Genomic DNA, 17,474 nt, shown 5'->3' on the forward strand with positions numbered 1-17,474 from the left:
ATCCCACCGTGACGTCGCCGTCCGGCCTTCCCAAACCCTGCAGGAAAATGCAATTCCAGGATTCCTGGCCTTCCAAGCAAGTCTCCTTTGCCCCTCTGGATGTGACTTGGGAAGCCTGGCTGGGGTTTTTAATCTAAATTAAGTCTAAATCAGAGATTTGCTCCCTGTGGGATGTCTTTGCTCCAGTCTCGGGAAGACCGAAAATTTCCTTCCAGCAGGAAAAGCAGGGATGGAAGAGGCTGAGCAGCCCCCTGGCATCGCAGCCGTGCCCCCACCTGACACCAACAGGCAGAAAAAGCAGGGAACACGTTAAGAATTATGAAATTTAATTGTTTGGTCTCTCAGAATTTGACTCATTTGGGCAAGGGATGAAATTTTCGGTCTTCCCGAGACTGGAGCGAAAAGCCCGAGCGAAGGATTTCATTCCTTGCCCAGGCGAGTCACATTTTGGAAAGAAAGATTTCAAGCTATAACTTCTTTTCCACAGGGATTGTCTTCCCAAATCCTTGGAAAACAGCAGAAGTAGTAAAACAGTTGCTGTTTTGCCTCTCCCAGAAATTTAGGAGAGAAGAGAGAAGCGGCAGCTCCGGATCAATCCCACCGTGACGTCGCCGTCCAGCCTTCCCAAACCCTGCAGGAAAATGCAATTCCAGAATTCCTGGGGCTCCAAGCAAGTCTCCTTTGCCCCTCTGGCTGTGACTTGGGAAGCCTGGCTGTGGTTTTTAATCTAAATTAAGCCTAAATCAGAGATTTGCTCCCTGTGGGATGTCTTCGCTCCAGTCACGGGAAGACCGAAAATTTCATTCCTTGCCCAATCGAGTCAAATTCTGAGAGACCAAACAATTAAATTTAATAATTCTTAACATGTTCCCTGCTTTTTCTGCCTGTTGGTGTCGGGTGGGGGCACAGCTGCGATGCCAGGGAGCTGCTCAGCCTCTTCCATCCCTGCTTTTCCTGCTTTTTCCTGGCATTCCCAGCCTGACCTTTGCCGCTCTTTTGGAGTCGCGGCGCGGAGAGCTAAGAATAGAAACCTCCTCAAACTGCAATTCAGCATCTTACCTTCCTGCCTGTGAAGCTTTCAGTGATGAACTTAACAAAAAAAAACCCTCCTCGGGGTGGTGTGGGAAGAAGGAAAGGGGAGGGTGGGAAGAAGGAAGGGGGCGTGGAAAACTCGCCGGGAATTTCCCAGCGCCCGAAATATCAATTTGTTCTGGTGGCCCCGGGGCTGCGAAATCGCTGCTCCCCGAGCACCCAAAGCGGGCTGGGACGGGGATGGCACATCCAGGGGGGAATTTTCCCGCTGTTTTCCTGCTCCTGCTGGTCGCTGTTCCCAATTCCCGGGGGTTGGAATGCAGGGAACACCAATATCCGTACCGGGATAAATGCTGCAGCGACTGTGCCCCGGGTAAGTCGGGTCCGGTGGGAAATCTATTTACTATATAAAATATATAAATGTATAAACCAGCTTTCTGGTTTATTTTATTTTATATAAAATATATAAATGTATAAACCAGGATATCAGGATATATTTCAATATATACAAGGATATATTTAAGGCTGGAGGAAGGATAACGTAGAGAAAATTTGGTGAGGAGCTTTTTTTCTTTCTATAGCATAAAATCAGATAAATCTTTCTGTGACATAAAAAATCTTTCAGATTTTTTTTCCTTTCTATGACATACAAAATTTAGGGATCTTCCTTTTATTCTGTAATTTCTGTGTGTCTAATGTGTCAGTCAAGTGCATTTTCACTTTGGGAGTGTTGTCAGGAAAAAAAAAGAGTGGTGGCATTTCTGTTGTCTTTTATCACATAAAGAACCTCAGAAGTCTCAGATAACAACAAAAATTATTAATTCTGTTGCTAAAGGTGGTTTTTGAAGCTTTTTCCTTTGTGGCAGAGTTTATATTACTCCTGTTACTGGTGGGTTTTTTAAGGGAAAAAAAATCAATGTTCTTGGATCATAGAGATCAGCAAAGTGTAACAAGGTGGGTTTTGGTTTTTTTAAGGAAAAATACTTTATTCCTGGATGAAGATGAGCAAAGTTACTTGACAGGGACTGTATTTGTTTCCTCCTTTCTTCTTGTAAAGATTGAACTAGTTTTTTCCCCCAATCCATGAGTCTCCAGGAGGGATTTCAGCCTTTTGTCAGGAAAAACCAGCTTGGTTTTCCCTCCTTACTTCTTATTTTCATCATTAAATCTATCCCCAAGATGGATGCAGGAGTTTTATCCTCCAGGATGCTAATTGGGCTAAAATCAGCCTTTAATCTTAAGTTTTGAGGCAGTTTGTGGCGTTATTCTCAAAATTCTTTAGAATCTGACTGTTTGTGAACTCAAGGCAGGTTTGTGGGCAGAGACAGATAAATAACACTTTATCTCTCACATTTTCTTCCCTCTTAAACTGAAAAAAACCCCTCTTATCAGGTTTTTGCATTGTTAGAAAATGTGCTGCTGTTGGGGAAACGTTTCTTCACAGTCTCTTCCTCGTCCAGATGGTAAAAATGGCATTTAGTGCACATATTATGCTCCCTAAGAATCCTAATTTTGCCACTCAGCCCTCAATAAAACAGAATTAGAGTGAGCAAGAGGCTTGATGCTCATTCACCTGCAGATGGGAAAATGGAGAAGCAAAATGAAGGAAACAACCATTTTTGTCCCTGTTTGGGGTTATTTGGGCTGAATTGCATTATTTATGTATAAATATATATATTTAACTCCTGAAGGAAGGCAGGTTCTGTTACAAAGCCGTTGTACTACACTGGAAGTCAAACTTATTGCTGTGCTGAAAACCTGCTTTTTTTCCTGCCACTCCCTGCAATCTGAGATGCCCAAACCCTGTGGAAAAGTGGTGTGGGGAAGGGATATTTGGGATCTGTTGGGAGAACCATTTGGGGAATGAAGTCTCAGCCTTTTTTCCTGCTGCTGGCTGCAAACTGAGATGCTTAAACTCTATGGAAAGGTGGTTTGGAGAAGGGATATTTGGGATCTGCTGGGAGAACAATTTGGGGAATGAAGCCTCAGCCTTTTTTTCTGGGCACTGGCTGCAAACTGAGATGCCCAAACCCTGTGGAAAGGTGGTCTGGAGAAGGGATATTTGGGATCTGCTGGGAGAATCATTGCCTCAGCTCTCAGGCCCTTTTTATCCCACTTCAGCTGCTCGTTCCCAGTGCTGTGGGTCGGAGTTTTTGGGATGCTGGGATGTCTAAACCTGCTGAGCGTTCTCAGGCAGAGCTGGAGGTGGGACCGTCACACTCAGGGTGTTGTTTTGTCCTAATGGGTGAAAATGCATTACCCTGTGAAAATGAAAAGCCTAATTCAGGGGGAAAAATGGGGGGAAAAAAGAGGATTTTGTGGTGATCCCAAGCAGTGTGTGCTCTGTGATCCCTGTTGTAGGGGAGAGGATGAGGAACCGCTGCACGGCCACGGCAGACACGGAGTGTATCCCCTGCCAGGATGAATATTTCAGCAGTGAGCACCACCACAGCTTCTGCAACAGCTGCACAGTCTGCAACACCAGTAAGGCACTGGCAGGGGGGCATTTCCTCCCACAAAGTCAGGAAGAATCAGTCTCTGTTTGCTTTCTCACTTCCCACCCAGAGTCTGGGTTGTGCCAATGTCTGATCTCTCCTGCTCGTGGTGGGGCCTGAAAACCCTGCAGGGTTCTTCTCTGTTCCCTGCAGGTGTTTCCACACAGGGTGGGGAATTAATGTGTGTTCTCTCTCAGTGTTATCTCTTGTCTTTCACTTGCTTTTTAATCCTTTTTTTTTTTTTTAGAGAGGGGGAGCGTGGAGGTGAAGAAGTGTGAGAAGACCTCGGACAGGGTGTGCGTGTGCCGGGCAGGGTTCATGCCAGCTGGGCTGCCCCTGGGGAGTGGTGAGTCAGGGATCAGAGAATCAGAGAATCGCAGAATCAGCTGGGTTGGAAGGGACCTCTGAGATCATCAAGTCCAACCCTTGTTCCAACCCCGCTGTGGTTCCCAGCCCATGGCACTGATGCCACATCCAGTCTCAGCTTAAAAACCTCCAGGGATGGAGAATCCACCCCTTCCCTGGGCAGCCCATTCCAATGGCTGAGCACCCTCTCTGCAAAGAAATTCTTCCCAATATCCCACCTAAACCTCCCCTGGCACAGCTGAAGACCCAGCCCTCTTGTCTTGCTGATGGGAAAAGAGACCAACCCCCCCTGGCTCCCTCCTCCTGTCAGGGAGTTGCAGAGAGTGAGGAGGTCTCCCCTGAGCCTCCTCTTCTCCAGGCTGAACAGCCCCAGCTCCCTCAGCCTCTCCTCACAGCACTTGTGCTCCAGTCCCTTCCCCAGCCTTGTTGCTCTTCTCTGGACCTGCTCCAGCCCCTCCATGTCCTTCCTGAGCTGAGGGCCCAGAACTGGACACAGCACTCCAGGGGTGGCCTCACCAGCGCTGAGTCCAGGGGCAGAATCACTTCCCTGGCCCTGTTGGCCACCCTGTTCCTGAGCCAGGCCAGGATCCATTGGCCTTCTTGTCCCCCTGGGCACACTCTGGCTCCTGTTCAGCTTCCTGTCCATCCAAACTCCCAGCTCTCTCCCTGCCTGGATGTGCCAGGCTCTCCCAGCTCTTGCCCCCACACCAGACTGAGGTGGTCATTTCCAGTGTAAAAAAAAAGCTATTGTCATTTGTCTCCTCTTATTTCCAGTGTAAAAGCTGCTGGAATTTCTCTCTTGGACATCTCCCCACGAGGGGAGTTGTTCAAACTTGTTGCTCTGTGATTCCTGTCAGAAACAGGAACGTTCTCCTTGGTAATATCCATCATTTCCCAGTGGCCAAAGCAGGAAATCCTGCCACTTGCAGATTAAAACCAACCACTGGCTGTGCTGTGTTACTTCTGCCCCAATATCTTGGATTTTTAGAGGCTTTTGGTGGGTCTGTTCTACAAGCCAGACCGTTCTAAATTATTATTTCATTTTTCTGTAGCTGTCACACAGTTGTGTTGCTCCCTGGGCTCACCCCCTGCCTGCTTTATTCCCTTTTTTCCAGTGTGTTCACCGTGTCCTGAGGGAACTTTCTCCCCAGGAAGGAACGAGAAGTGTCAGCCTTGGACCAAGTAGGTGTCACTGATCCAGAGGTGTCCATCTTTACATCTTGAGCAGTTGATGCCCCAAAAAATCAGGATGTGCAGAGCAAACCTGCAGTAGGGGCAGTGAAACCCGTGTTCCTGTGGCTCTCAGGAGCCTGGAGCAGCCTGTGCTGATTTGAAGCCTTTGGCCCTTTCTCTCCTCACCTCCCACAACAGAATTCTCAGCCTTTTTTTGTAAAGATTTGTAATTTTTGGTTCTATATTAAAGGTTCCCCTGGCCAGGTGCAGCTGTGCCTCAGGGCTGTCACCTGTCAGAAAATCCCAGTAGGATTGTTTTTCCACTAATAACTTTGATTGCCTCAGTTGTTCTCCACATCTCTGTGCACTCCAGGAAAAATAACCCCTGAGTTTGTGCTGCTCAGACAAGGGTTGTGGTGGATATAATTCAGAAAGCCACTGCAGCAAGTGCTTGAAAAATTCCCCTGATTTCTTCCCAGCTGCAGCAGCCTTGGGAAAACCCCCTTTGAGCAGGGACAGAGGCCCAGGATGCTTTGTTTGTGTCCAGAAGGTTCCTTGGCCAAATGCAGGGCTGTTACCTGTCAGAAAATCCCAGTGGGATTGTTTTGCCACTAATAAAACCCCTCAGTTGTTCTCCACATCTCTGTGCACTCCAGGAAAAATAACCCCCTGAGTTTGTGCTGCTCAGACCAGGATTGTGGTGGATATAACTCAGAAAGCCATTGCAGCAAATGCTTGAAAATTCCCACTGATTTTTGGTATTTTTATTTGGTATTTTTATTTGGTATTTTTATTTGGTATTTTTATTTGGTATTTTTATTTGGTATTTTTATTTGGTATTTTTATTTGGTATTTTTATTTGCTATTTTTTATTTGCTATTTTTTATTTGCTATTTTTTATTTGCTATTTTTATTTGCTATTTTTTATTTGCTATTTTTACTGAGTATTTCTTTTTCCCAGCTGCAGCAGCCTTGGGAAGAGCATCCTGAGAGCAGGGACAGAGGCCCAGGATGCTGTTTGCAGCAACCCTGTCCCCCTGCCAGAGGTCCCTGGGACTCCAACCCCTGCCTGGAGTGTCCTGAGCACTTTCCAGAGGGAAAACAGGGATAACAAGAGCTCCACTGCTGGGATCTCCTCCCCACCCAGAGCTGGGGAAGGTCCTTCCATCTGCCCCGACCCCACCGACCCCACAGACACCAGCTGGGGTAAGGAGGGCACTGGCCAAGGCTGGGCTGGGCTTGCAGGAGCTGGGCAGGGATTTGCACCCTCCAGCTGGTTTTCCAAGAGGGGAAATCCCACTGATTTTTCCTGGGAGGGGAAAGCAAACTGATTTTTCCAAGAGGGGAAATCAAACTGATTTTCCTGGACAGTGAAGATTTTTCTGGGGGGCTGAAATCAAACTGATTTTTTTCTAGAAGGGGAAATCAAACTGATTTTTCTGGGGGGTGAAGATTTTCCTGGGAGGGGAAATCCCACTGATTTTTTCTGTGGGGTGAAATCCCACTGATTTTTCCTTGGAGGGGAAATCAAACTGATTTTCCTGGGCAGTGAAGATTTTCCTGAGGGGAAATCAAACTGATTTTCCTGGGCAGTGAAGATTTTCCTGGGAGGGGAAATCCAACTGATTTTCCTGGAGGGATAAAATCAAACTGATTTTCCTGGGGGGTGAAGATCTTCCTGAGAGGGGAAATCAAACTGATTTTTCTGGGAGGAGAAATCCCACTGATTTTTTTCTGGGGGATAAAATCAAACTGATTTTTTCTGGGAGGGGAAATCAAACTTGATTTTCCTGGGAGGGGAAATCCCACTCTCTCTCAGAACCATATCTTTATTTTACACAGCTTTCCAGTGAGACCCAAGATCCCAGATTTGGGATTTTTAGGCTTTGTGGTTCAGGGGTACTTCCAGATCCCTCCTTTTGAAGCTGGAAAGCTCCAGCTGGAGCTTTTTTTTTAATCTTTGAATTTTTTGAATCTTTTTTTATTAATATCTCTTCCTGTATTGTTTCCCAGGCTCTCTCTCCCTCCTCCTGCTGTGTCTGATCCTGCTCCTGGTGAGTGGAATGTCCATCCTGCTGCTCATCATCCAAGCAGCCAGAAAAGAGACCAAGGGGAGGCCTCGTGGGAGCAACAACCAGAGTGAGCTTCTTTTTATGGCATAAAACATATGGGAAAAAAGAACAATCAGGGCCCTCCTGCTGGAAAATTGATAATTAATCCTAATGAAACCTGCAGTTCCAGAGGTTTAGCCCAGGTTTAGTCCTGCTGGCTGGAGGTCCCAGTTTTAAAGCCCAGTGTTTATTTTTATTTGGGGTTTATTTTTATTTGGGGTTTATTTTTATTTGGGGTTTATTTTTATTTGGGGTTTATTTTTATTTGGGGTTTATTTTTATTTGGGGTTTATTTCTATTTGGGGTTTATTTATTTAGTATTTGTTTTTAATATTTAATTTTTATTTTTGTTTTTGGTTTTATTTCGTTTTTATTTTTATTTCGTTTTTATTTTTATTATTTCGTTTTTATTTTTATTTCATTTTTATTTTTATTTCGTTTTTATTTTTATTTCGTTTTTATTTTTATTTCGTTTTTATTTTTATTTAGTTTTTATTTTTTATTTCGTATTTATTTTTTATCTAGTTTTTATTTATTTATTGTTTAATTTTTTAATTTAGTATTTATATTTTTTTAGTATTTATTTTTATTCAGTTTTTACTTTTATTTGGTATTTTTATTTGGTATTTTTATTGAGTATTTACTTTTATAATTCTCTCTTTCAGAGGATGGGAGCTGTCGAATTCCTATCCAGGAGGAACAGGTGGACTCCAATTCCAGCCTCATCAAGAACTGACTTCCCATTCTTTGCTGTCTCCTGCATTTCTGAGCCTGGGGGTTCTTCCAAGGGATGTACCTGTTCTGGGACTGTGTGGAGCTGTTTGACTGTGGAGCTGTTTAATTGTGGAGCTGTTTGATTGTGGAGCTGTTTGATTGTGGAGCTGTTTGATTGTGGAGCTGTTTGACTGTGGAGCTGTTTGATTGTGGAGCTGTTTAATTGTGGGACTGTTTAATTGTGGAGCTGTTTGATTGTGGAGCTGTTTAATTGTGGAGCTGTTTGACTGTGGAGCTGTTTGATTGTGGAGCTGTTTAATTGTGGAGCTGTTTAATTGTGGAGCTGTTTGATTGTGGAGCTGTTTGATTGTGGAGCTGTTTGATTGTGGAGCTGTTTGATTGTGGGACTGTTTAATTGTGGGACTGTTTAATTGTGGGACTGTTTAATTGTGGGACTGTTTAATTGTGGGACTGTTTAATTGTGGAGCTGTTTAATTGTGGGACTGTTTGATTGTGGGACTGTTTGATTGTGGGACTGTTTGATTGTGGGACTGTTTGATTGTGGGACTGTTTAATTGTGGGACTGTTTAATTGTGGGACTGTTTAATTGTGGGACTGTTTAATTGTGGGACTGTTTAATTGTGGGACTGTTTAATTGTGGGACTGTTTAATTGTGGGACTGTTTAATTGTGGGACTGTTTAATTGTGGGACTGTTTAATTGTGGGACTGTTTAATTGTGGAACTGTTTAATTGTGGAACTGTTCACTTGGGTCCCTCTGGGGCTCCTCGGTGCCCCTTTGGCCTCAGGGAGCAGCTGTTCCCGTTGGAATTTTGTGGTTCTCCCTCCCAGGCACATCCCGTGCTCACATCCTGGGCTGGGAGTGCTCCGTGCATTCCTGGGCACTGCCTTGGGATGGCAGGGAATGTTCAGGGGGCTGGAAGGGCTGATTGTTGCAAAAAACATGGCTTAGAAAAGACATCCATTCCCTGGCTGCTCCCTGGGAAGAGGCACGAGCTGATTTATTAACCCAGTGCTGAATATCTGGGCCTTTGGGGCAGCATTTGGGCAGAGATTTTGCTGCCTGAACTCTGCTCTGCCCTAAACTCTGATCCCCTCGAGCACACTGGGAGTGGAACCCCCACCCAGAACCTTCCATCCCTGCCATTAAAACCCCCACACACTATGTGTGTAACTTTACTTGTCTGATTTTTCCCACAAGTTCAGCGGCCTGGAGTGTTTTGAAAAGCATTCTGATTTATTTTTTTGGTTTTTTTAAGACAGTAAATTCGAAAATCTGGGAGGAACCTGAAGTGTTGTCGTGGGCAGCTTTTGATGTGTTTGAAATGCCTCAAGTTCAAGAGGCAGCAAACTTGAGAGTGACATAATTCAGAAGTGGTTTCCACTTCAAATGTACCTCCCCTGTAGGTAACCCCTCAGAAATGACACTTTGGATCCCACAGCACCGAAGCATATGAGAAAATATGCAGCTAAAAATGTATTCAAGAATACAAAGGGGTGTCTAAACCCATGTTTTTAAACATAAGTTTCCTTATATGTTATACATATGGGGGACTTAGCCAGGATTTTTCCTGTTTTCCAGGTGCATATATACGATGTATAGAAACATTTGTGTTGGATGGAAACATTTGTATTGTATACAAAGGGCTGAGAGGGACTTCTGCAAATAAAGGTGTGGTCGCAGCTCTGCCCGTGTGTGTGTGTGGTGTGTGGGATCGGGAGCAAAAATTCTGGAGTGTGAAATTCCTGCAGAAAGCAGGATTAACTCAGGGGAGGGGCAGGCACTGTGAGTCTAGCAAATAACATTTTGCAATGATTGCTGAAAGGCTTTTAATTGACCTCATAGTGCTGCAAGTCTCAGGACTTTTCTGGCTTGTCTTGTGAATTAATTTTAGGGGGTTTTTTAGTTCTTGTTGTTGCTTAAATTCAATTTAGTTTATAGAGATAACAAGTAATAATCAGCTTCTTTACATAAAAAGTAACATTATGCAGCAGCTGATTATTTAACTGCTTGTGTGACAGCTACTGTGGGAGGGATCTAATGGTTTGGTTAAATCATTTCATTTTGAACTGTGAATAATTTGGTGAGATAAACTATGCTTGGTTCTTAAAAGTTGTTTTAAAGGTAGAAGGCAGTGTGAGCAGCGACAGGACCCAAGGGAATGCCCTGAAGTTGTGCCAGAGCAGGGTTAGGTTGGATCTCAGGAAAAGGTTCTTCCCCCAGAGGGTTGTTGGGCACTGACCAGGCTCCCCAGGGTTTGGGCACAGCCCCAAGGCTGCCAGAGCTCCAGGAGGGTTTGGACAACGCTCTGAGGGACAGGGTGGGATTGTTGGGGTGTCTGTGCAGGGCCAGGGGTTGGACTGGATGACCTTTGTGGGTCCTTTCTAGCTCAGGACGTTCTGTGCTCACCAAATGCTCAGTCGTGGCTTTGAGTTCTGCCCCTGCCTTGCCCTTGGCTTCCTGTGGGACCTGAGAACTGTGGGTGCAGCATCTGCTCTGCAGACCCAGCCTGGAGCAGCTCTGACCACAGAGGTGATGGGGTGGCCATAGAATCATAGAATCAGCTGGGTTGGAAGGGACCTCCCAGATCATCAAGTCCAACCCTTGATCCAACCCCGCTGTGGTTCCCAGCCCATGGCACTGATGCCACATCCAGTCTCAGCTTAAAAACCTCCAGGGATGGAGAATCCACCCCTTCCCTGGGCAGCCCATTCCAATGGCTGAGCACCCTCTCTGCAAAGAAATTCTTCCTAATATCCAACCTAAACCTCCCCTGGCACAGTTTAAGACTGAGCCCTCTTGTCCTACTGCTGGTTCCTGGGAAAAGAGACCAACCCCCCCCTGGCTCCCCCCTCCTGTCAGGGAGTTGCAGAGAGTGAGGAGGTCTCCCCTGAGTCTCCTCTTCTCCAGGCTGAACAGCCCCAGCTCCCTCAGCCTCTCCTCACAGCACTTGTGCTCCAGTCCCTTCCCCAGCCTTGTTGCTCTTCTCTGGACCTGCTCCAGCCCCTCCATGTCCTTCCTGAGCTGAGGGCCCAGAACTGGACACAGCACTCCAGGGGTGGCCTCACCAGTGCTGAGTCCAGGGGAAGAATCACTTCCCTGGCCCTGTTGGCCACCCTGTTCCTGAGCCAGGCCAGGATCCATTGGCCCTCTTGTCCCCCTGGGCACACTCTGGCTCCTGTTCAGCTCCCTGTCCATCCCCACTCCCAGCTCCCTCCCTGCCTGGCTGCTCTCCAGCCCCTCTGTCCCCAGCCTGTAGCACTGCAGGGGGTTGTTGTGGCCAAAGGGCAGGACCTGGCACATGATAAGGCTCAGCCCCTCCAGAAGAGCTCTTTGAACCTCAAGGTTCACTCCTCCTGGGGGGTGGGTGGATGACTCTGAGCAGGGATTCCAGGGAACACCCGGCAGGTTCTCGGAAGAGGAGCAGCATCAGCCCGTGGGCAGCAGCAGCTCGGGGGCCACGGGGCAGGAACCACGTTTCCCTGTAAGTGAGAGAGGTGCTGAGAACTCCTGGGCCCTGTGAGGCTGCTGTGGGTTGTGATAAGGGCAGCCCACAGGAACAGATGAGCTGGTGGCGTGTCACAAGTCTTAGCCCCTCTGTCCCGTGGGCTCATCAGCTGCTTCCAGGAATCTCCCTCGTTTCCTGCCTCAGCTGAACAGGAATGAACCCGATGCTGAGTGTTCTTGTTCCTTCCTGCAGCTTCCCCAGCTGGAGATTTCCTCAAAAAACAGGGCTGGAGAAGGAACATCTCCTGGCCCTGCTGGGGGAGCTGAGGACAAGTGGCATTTGCTCAATCCTGCCCTAGAGTTGGATCCCACCCCTGTGCTGGGTGATCCCATCCCTGTGCTGGGTGATCCCACCCCTGTGCTGGATAATCCCATCCCTGTGCTGGGTGATCCCATCCCTGTGCTGGATAATCCCACTCCTACACTGGGTGATCCCATCCCTGTGCTGGGTGATCCCATCCCTGTGCTGGGTGATCCCATCCCTGTGCTGGGTGATCCCATCCCTGTGCTGGGTGATCCCATCCCTGTGCTGGGTGATCCCATTTCTGTGCTGGGTGATCCCATTCCTGTGCTGGGTGATCCCATTCCTGTGCTGGGTGATCCCATTCCTACACTGGGTGATCCCATCCCTGTGCTGGGTGATCCCATTCCTACACTGGGTGATCCCATCCCTGTGCTGGGTGATCCCATTTCTGTACTGGGTGATCCCATTTCTGTGCTGGGTGATCCCATCCCTGTGCTGGGTGATCCCATTCCTACACTGGGTGATCCCATCCCTGTGCTGGATAATCCCCTTCCTACACTGGGTGATCCCATCCCCGTGCTGGGTGATCCCACCCCTGTGCTGGGTGATCCCATCCCTGTGCTGGATAATTCCATCAAAAAACTCAATATTTGATAGGATTGAAGGCGTTTACTGGGAATCCTGCCCATGGCAGGAGGTTTGGATGAGCTTTTCTTTAAGATCCTTTCCAACCCAAAGCAGTTTGTGATTTGTGATTGGATTTGCTGAGGATTTGGGTGTTGGTTGGTGAGTTGCCAGTTTAAATAAACCAGCACAAATATTTCCCTGGAAATGAAGGAATAGCAATTTTTTATTTTTAATTGCCGTTGTCACTTTTCTGTGAAAAACTCGCTTGGAATTTTTTTTTTTTTGGTCCAGTCCTCCCTAAAATGCCAGGAAGTTGCTGAACACAGGCTGAGAGTGGTGAATGATTTGGTGCTGCCTCTGCCCACGCTCGTCTTCCTACTGCCAGAAATGAAACTTTCCCTTCTCAGAGGTGCAGGCCTTGTCACCAAGTGAGTTCCTGTTTTTCAACCTTTCAGATTTCCCCTCTTTTTCAGGCACTTGAGAGACACTTCAGCTTTTATTTTTCACCCCCAGTGTGAGCAGGTAACGTGAGGCTGGGCTGCTTTGTGTCTGACTGTTGTCGGGATTGTTTTAAGAACCAACTGTAAAAATGACTAATAACTGTATTTCTGGGGGAGAATAATGCCCTTTTTTCCGTGGATAATTCCATTTCCTTTCAGCTGCACCGGCCATGAGTTACAGCCCCTTCCACTGTTCGTGAGGAGCTGCAGAGGTTTGGGTTGCTCCCAAAACCCGGGAGGAAAACCAAACAAAACCCCAAGTCGTCTTGTCTTTCTATCCACAGTATTTTTCTCTCTGCCTGGAGTTTTATCAAGCATATTTGTTTAAAATTCAGGGATTTTCCTTTTTCTTTTTCATTATTGCTGTGCTGCCTTCAGTTTTGGAGAAGGATTGGGGCAAGAAGAGAAACAGCAGTCATTCAGTTTTAGAGGAGGATTGGGGCGAGAACAGATAGCAGTCATTCAGTTTTGGAGAAGGACTGGGGTAAGAACAGACAGTATTTGAGAGCCACCCTGGAAAAAATGAGCTGGGTTTTGCTGTCTGTGAACCCTCCTCTCAGACCTGGCTGTTCCAGACGTATTTCGTGTTACAGGAGTGATCATAATTATTTTTAACAAGACCCAAAACTCCCCCCCCCCCCCGATCTGTCACTTTATGCTTTTCATGTTCACTTCCTCCTTTGCCTTTTTTCTTCTTCGTGGGTTTCTCCCCAGCCTGTGACGAGTTTCTGTTGCTGTGGCTACCCCAGATCCTTTATCTCCTGCTTTTTTTCTCTTCACATCCTCCCCTGCTTCGGAGGAGCCTCGCAGTGACTCAGGTTTGCCATCAGAAAGGTCAGGGACAGACACTCAGCCAGCTGCTGAAGATGGGAAGGGAACACAAAGCCTGGTTGGGGGGTTTTGCCTCTGTCTGGGTTGGTTTCCCTCTGGGAATTCAGTTTTTTTACTCCCTGGGCTCACTTTTGAAGCCCAGAGAGGTGACTCCTTGCACAAGTGACCTTCCTTGGGAAGGATCTGGAGGTCCTTGTAAAGCCCTGAGGGTTTGGGGTGAGGGTTTAACTCATTTTATGGGTTCTGCCACGTTGTTTGTCTCTCCTGGGCCAGGTGAGATCCTCTCTGAGAGACAAAGGGAGCAGGAATGAGGCACTGCAAGACCTCAAGGTCTGGCAGCCCCAGTCCTGTCACTGCAAATGCTCCAGGTTGGCAAAAAAGCAGAACTTCTAGGAAAAAGGGAAAACCAAAAAAAGGAAGGAACACAGCAATTTGAAGGAACACAGCAGTTTTATCTCCTGGCTTCAGGCAGCAGATAAATTATTTGCCCTCCAGCTTTTTTTCCACCCCAGTCTTTGGGCAGCACTGGGTGAGCTGTCACTGCTGGGGGGTGTCCTAGGGGTGTCCTAGGGGTGTCCTGCTGTCCCTGTGCCACCCTCACCGTGCCCCCACTGCAGGGCTGAGCTGCACCCTGGACTCTGCCCGTGTCCCTCCAGGCTCTCTGCAGCCCAGCAGAGCTGCTGCTCCCCCCCAGGCTCACAGAATTCATTCCCTGAGGTGGGAAAGCACCTCCAGGATTGTTGATCCCAAACTTTGACCCGTCCCCGCCTCATCCCCCTGCCCAGAGCACTGAGTGCCACCTCCAGCCCTTCCTTGGACACCTCCAGGGCTGGGGACTCCAAACCTCCCTGGGCAGCCCATGGCAATGTTTAACAACCCTTTCCATGAGGAAATTCCTCCTGATGTCCAACCTGACCCTCTCCTGGCACAGCTGGAGGCCATTCCCTCTCCTCCTGTCCCTTGTTCCCTGGGAGCAGAGCCTGATCCCCTCCAGCTCATCCCTCCTGTCAGGGAGTTGTGGAGAGCAACAAGATCCTTCCTGAGCCTCCTTTTCTCCAGGCTGAGCCTCCCCAGCTCCCTCCACTGCTCCTCCCAGGACTCATTTTCCAGCCTCTTCCCCAATTCCACTGCTTTAAACTCCCTGCTGTGCCAAACCCCTTCATCTCCTGAGTGACATCTCTTGGTGCTGTCCCAGCAAAGGGCTTTTTCCTCAAACCCTGACAGACAATTGTTCCCCAGGAGCACAAACCAGTTCCCCCCTCTCAACAGGATGTGAATCCTGCAGGTTCTCGTGGAGTTTTTCCACGGTGGCACGAAAAGAATTGATGAGCTGGAGCTTACAAGGCAAATTTGGGCCCAACAAAGCTCGTTAGTCATTCAGCAATTACGCAGCTTTCACGTGAACAGCCTCTTACAGGAGAACTGGAGGCTTTCTTTGGTCACCCCTTATGGGTAATCAGCAAAAACTCAGTGTCAGGAAACCAAATATTCTCTCTGGTGACAAAGTTCCCTCACTGCTGACGTGAGGGCCAAGCAGTAAAGCTGCTGGAGTGCCAAGAACTAATTTTGGGGTTGAGGGGTGGTTCAGGCTATTTTTTATTTTGGTTTTATTTTGGTTGGTTTTGGTTTTTTCCCCCCCCAAAAAAGATTAATCATTTGGGCAGGTCAGCAGTGGCCAAAAAAGGAACCTGGTTCTTCCTTCAGGTCTCATCCCTGAGCACTCCTTGTGTTCTGGGTGCAGGGAGAAGGGATGAGGGGGTCTGGAAGGGCATTTTCCCTGTTCCAGCACAAGGTGCATCGATGTCTGAGCCTCAGTTTGCCCTGAGGAAGGCCTGGGATGGACAGGAGGGGCTGGAACAGAGACCTTTCCCCTGGGGAGGTCGGGGTAGGAAGTGGAGCCCTGATTTTGGGGTCTGAGCGAGGAAGGGGCCGACAGCTGAAATGTCACCTTCCAGCAGAGACAGGTAAGGCTGAAAAACCCCAAAGATTTTAAAGCCAGATAGTCAAGTTACCTCTGAAAGGTCACTGCTGACTCTAGAGCTTTAGACTTGGCTTGAACAACTGTTGTCTGTGATCTGACTGGAAATGTTCCACCATCTCACAGTGTCATTGCGACTGTAATGCTTGAACAAGAATGAAAAACACGTACAGGGCAATTTTGGGGGGGAAAAAAGAACCTAAAAAAAACCCCCAAACCCACCCAACGGTCCAAAAGAGAGAGAAAAATAAATAAATGATCTGATAAACACCAGGTGGCAGGTACCAGCTGGGCCAACTGCCTGCACCCCCTTGGGTACCACTTGTGGGCTCAGTGGGGCCCTCAGAGGTCCCTTCTCTGTTCTCTGTGTGACACTGAGCTAAAAAATTCCAATTAATTGGCTGTTTAGGTCGTGCTGGTGGTTGTTGTTCGGTGCTGAGCTCCAGGGGAATGAGCCCTGGCACCACCATCCTGCCCTTGTCTCTCCTGTCTCTTTTAATTTAAAATTAAATCCCTTCATTTTAAACAGATATGCTTGATAAAACTCTAGGCAGAGAGAAAATACTGTGGATAGAAAGAAAGGCTGGGAGAGCTGGAATTGTTCAGCCTGGAGAAGAGGAGCTTTGGGGGGACCTGACTGTGACCCCCAGTGCCTGAAGGGAGCTGACAGGACAGACAGACTGTTTCCAAGAGCCTGGAGTGGCAGGACAAGGGGGAATGGCTTCAAACTGACACAGAGGAGGTTTAGAATCATAGATTGGATATTAGGAAGAAATTCTTGGCTGTGAGGGTGGGGAGGGGCTGGCAGGGAATTCCCAGAGAAGCTGTGGCTGCCCCACTCCTGGAAGTGTCCAAGGCCAGATTGGAGCAACCTGGGACAGTGGAAGGTGTCCCTGCCCAAGGCAGGGGGTGGAATGGGATGAGCTTTAAGGTCCCTTCCCACCCAAACCATGCTGTGTGTCTGTGCTCTACTGATGAAGATGAAGGTGGTGAGGCATCAAGAGAAAAGGTGTGGAGAGACTTGACCTTCTGCTGCTCCCATTTTCCCCCCCAAAATCCCCCATCCCACAGGAGCAACTGTTGTTCCCGTGGGTTATTCCAAAGGGTGCTGCTGCACAGGGCACCTCCAAACCTTCCCCTGGCTGCCCAAGCAGGGTGGTTATGCTGTTTGGGAAGAGGGATCCTGATTTAGGGGGCTGACCCACGACGTGGGGTTTCCCAGCCGGGCACCAGTGGCATCATGTCCCTGTTCCCTGGCACGGGACAGGCTGTGCCCAGCCAGCAGCAGGGCTGTGTGGGAAGAGCAGGGGATCTCCTGGGTGGCAGAAGCACCAGGTAGGAGGCTTCTGGTTTCTGAAACATGAGAGTTGTCCTTCTCAGGGCATCGTGTGGGAAAATGTGAGGGCAGAGCCCCGTGTCCCCTGCCAGCCTCAGATGGGAAGGTTTCTCTCAGCACATCAAAGGGCACAGGCAGCTCTGCAGCAGCAGTTTTAGAGCTGGAAGGGGGTGTTTGCATGTCAAATCTACCTGAGGGTTTGCAGCCCACGGCAGGAACACCAGGAAGCCATTCAGGGATCCACCACCATCCGGGTGGGTCCCTGGATGGGCCAAAGAGCAAGCAAAGGGTGTGTTGAGTGACTTATTCTTTGACTGGTTTATTCTTTGGTTTATTCTTTGACTGGTTTATTCCTTGACTGGTTTATTCCTTGACTGGTTTATTCTTTGACTGATTTATTCTTTGGCTGATTTATTCTTTGACTGATTTATTCTTTGACTGCTTTATCCTTTGAGATCCAGGAGTGAATCTTCAGGCAGAAAGTGCAGAGCACTCTGAAGGAAGAGCAGTGGTGCCTTGGGGGAAGTTAATTCAGGCTT

At 48.1% G+C, this 17,474-nt stretch overlaps 1 protein-coding gene across 1 annotated transcript; it reads left to right on the plus strand.

Annotated features, from left to right (window-relative positions):
* The first annotated feature begins 1,154 nt into the window (after positions 1-1,154).
* On the plus strand, positions 1,155-9,600 carry TNFRSF4 (TNF receptor superfamily member 4). The gene is made up of 7 exons (XM_064678439.1): positions 1,155-1,405; positions 3,394-3,516; positions 3,775-3,873; positions 5,009-5,075; positions 6,028-6,272; positions 7,080-7,205; positions 7,843-9,600. The coding sequence occupies exons 1-7, from the start codon at positions 1,273-1,275 to the stop codon at positions 7,911-7,913; spliced, it is 864 nt and encodes a 287-aa protein (XP_064534509.1). The 5' UTR covers positions 1,155-1,272; the 3' UTR covers positions 7,914-9,600.
* The last annotated feature ends 7,874 nt before the right edge of the window (positions 9,601-17,474 follow it).

This window comes from Pseudopipra pipra, chromosome 22 (genome assembly GCF_036250125.1).
Source record: "Pseudopipra pipra isolate bDixPip1 chromosome 22, bDixPip1.hap1, whole genome shotgun sequence".
In the NCBI taxonomy this organism is placed as follows: domain Eukaryota; kingdom Metazoa; phylum Chordata; class Aves; order Passeriformes; family Pipridae; genus Pseudopipra; species Pseudopipra pipra.

Bases quoted from the DNA above. Each gene is read 5' to 3' on its own strand.
- TNFRSF4 (XM_064678439.1), top strand. From the start codon at position 1,273: ATGGCACATCCAGGGGGGAATTTTCCCGCTGTTTTCCTGCTCCTGCTG. The intron at 1,406-3,393 runs GTAAGTCGGGTC...TCCCTGTTGTAG, and splicing joins CTGCAGCGACTGTGCCCCGG to GGGAGAGGATGAGGAACCGC. The intron at 3,874-5,008 runs GTGAGTCAGGGA...CCTTTTTTCCAG, and splicing joins TGGGCTGCCCCTGGGGAGTG to TGTGTTCACCGTGTCCTGAG.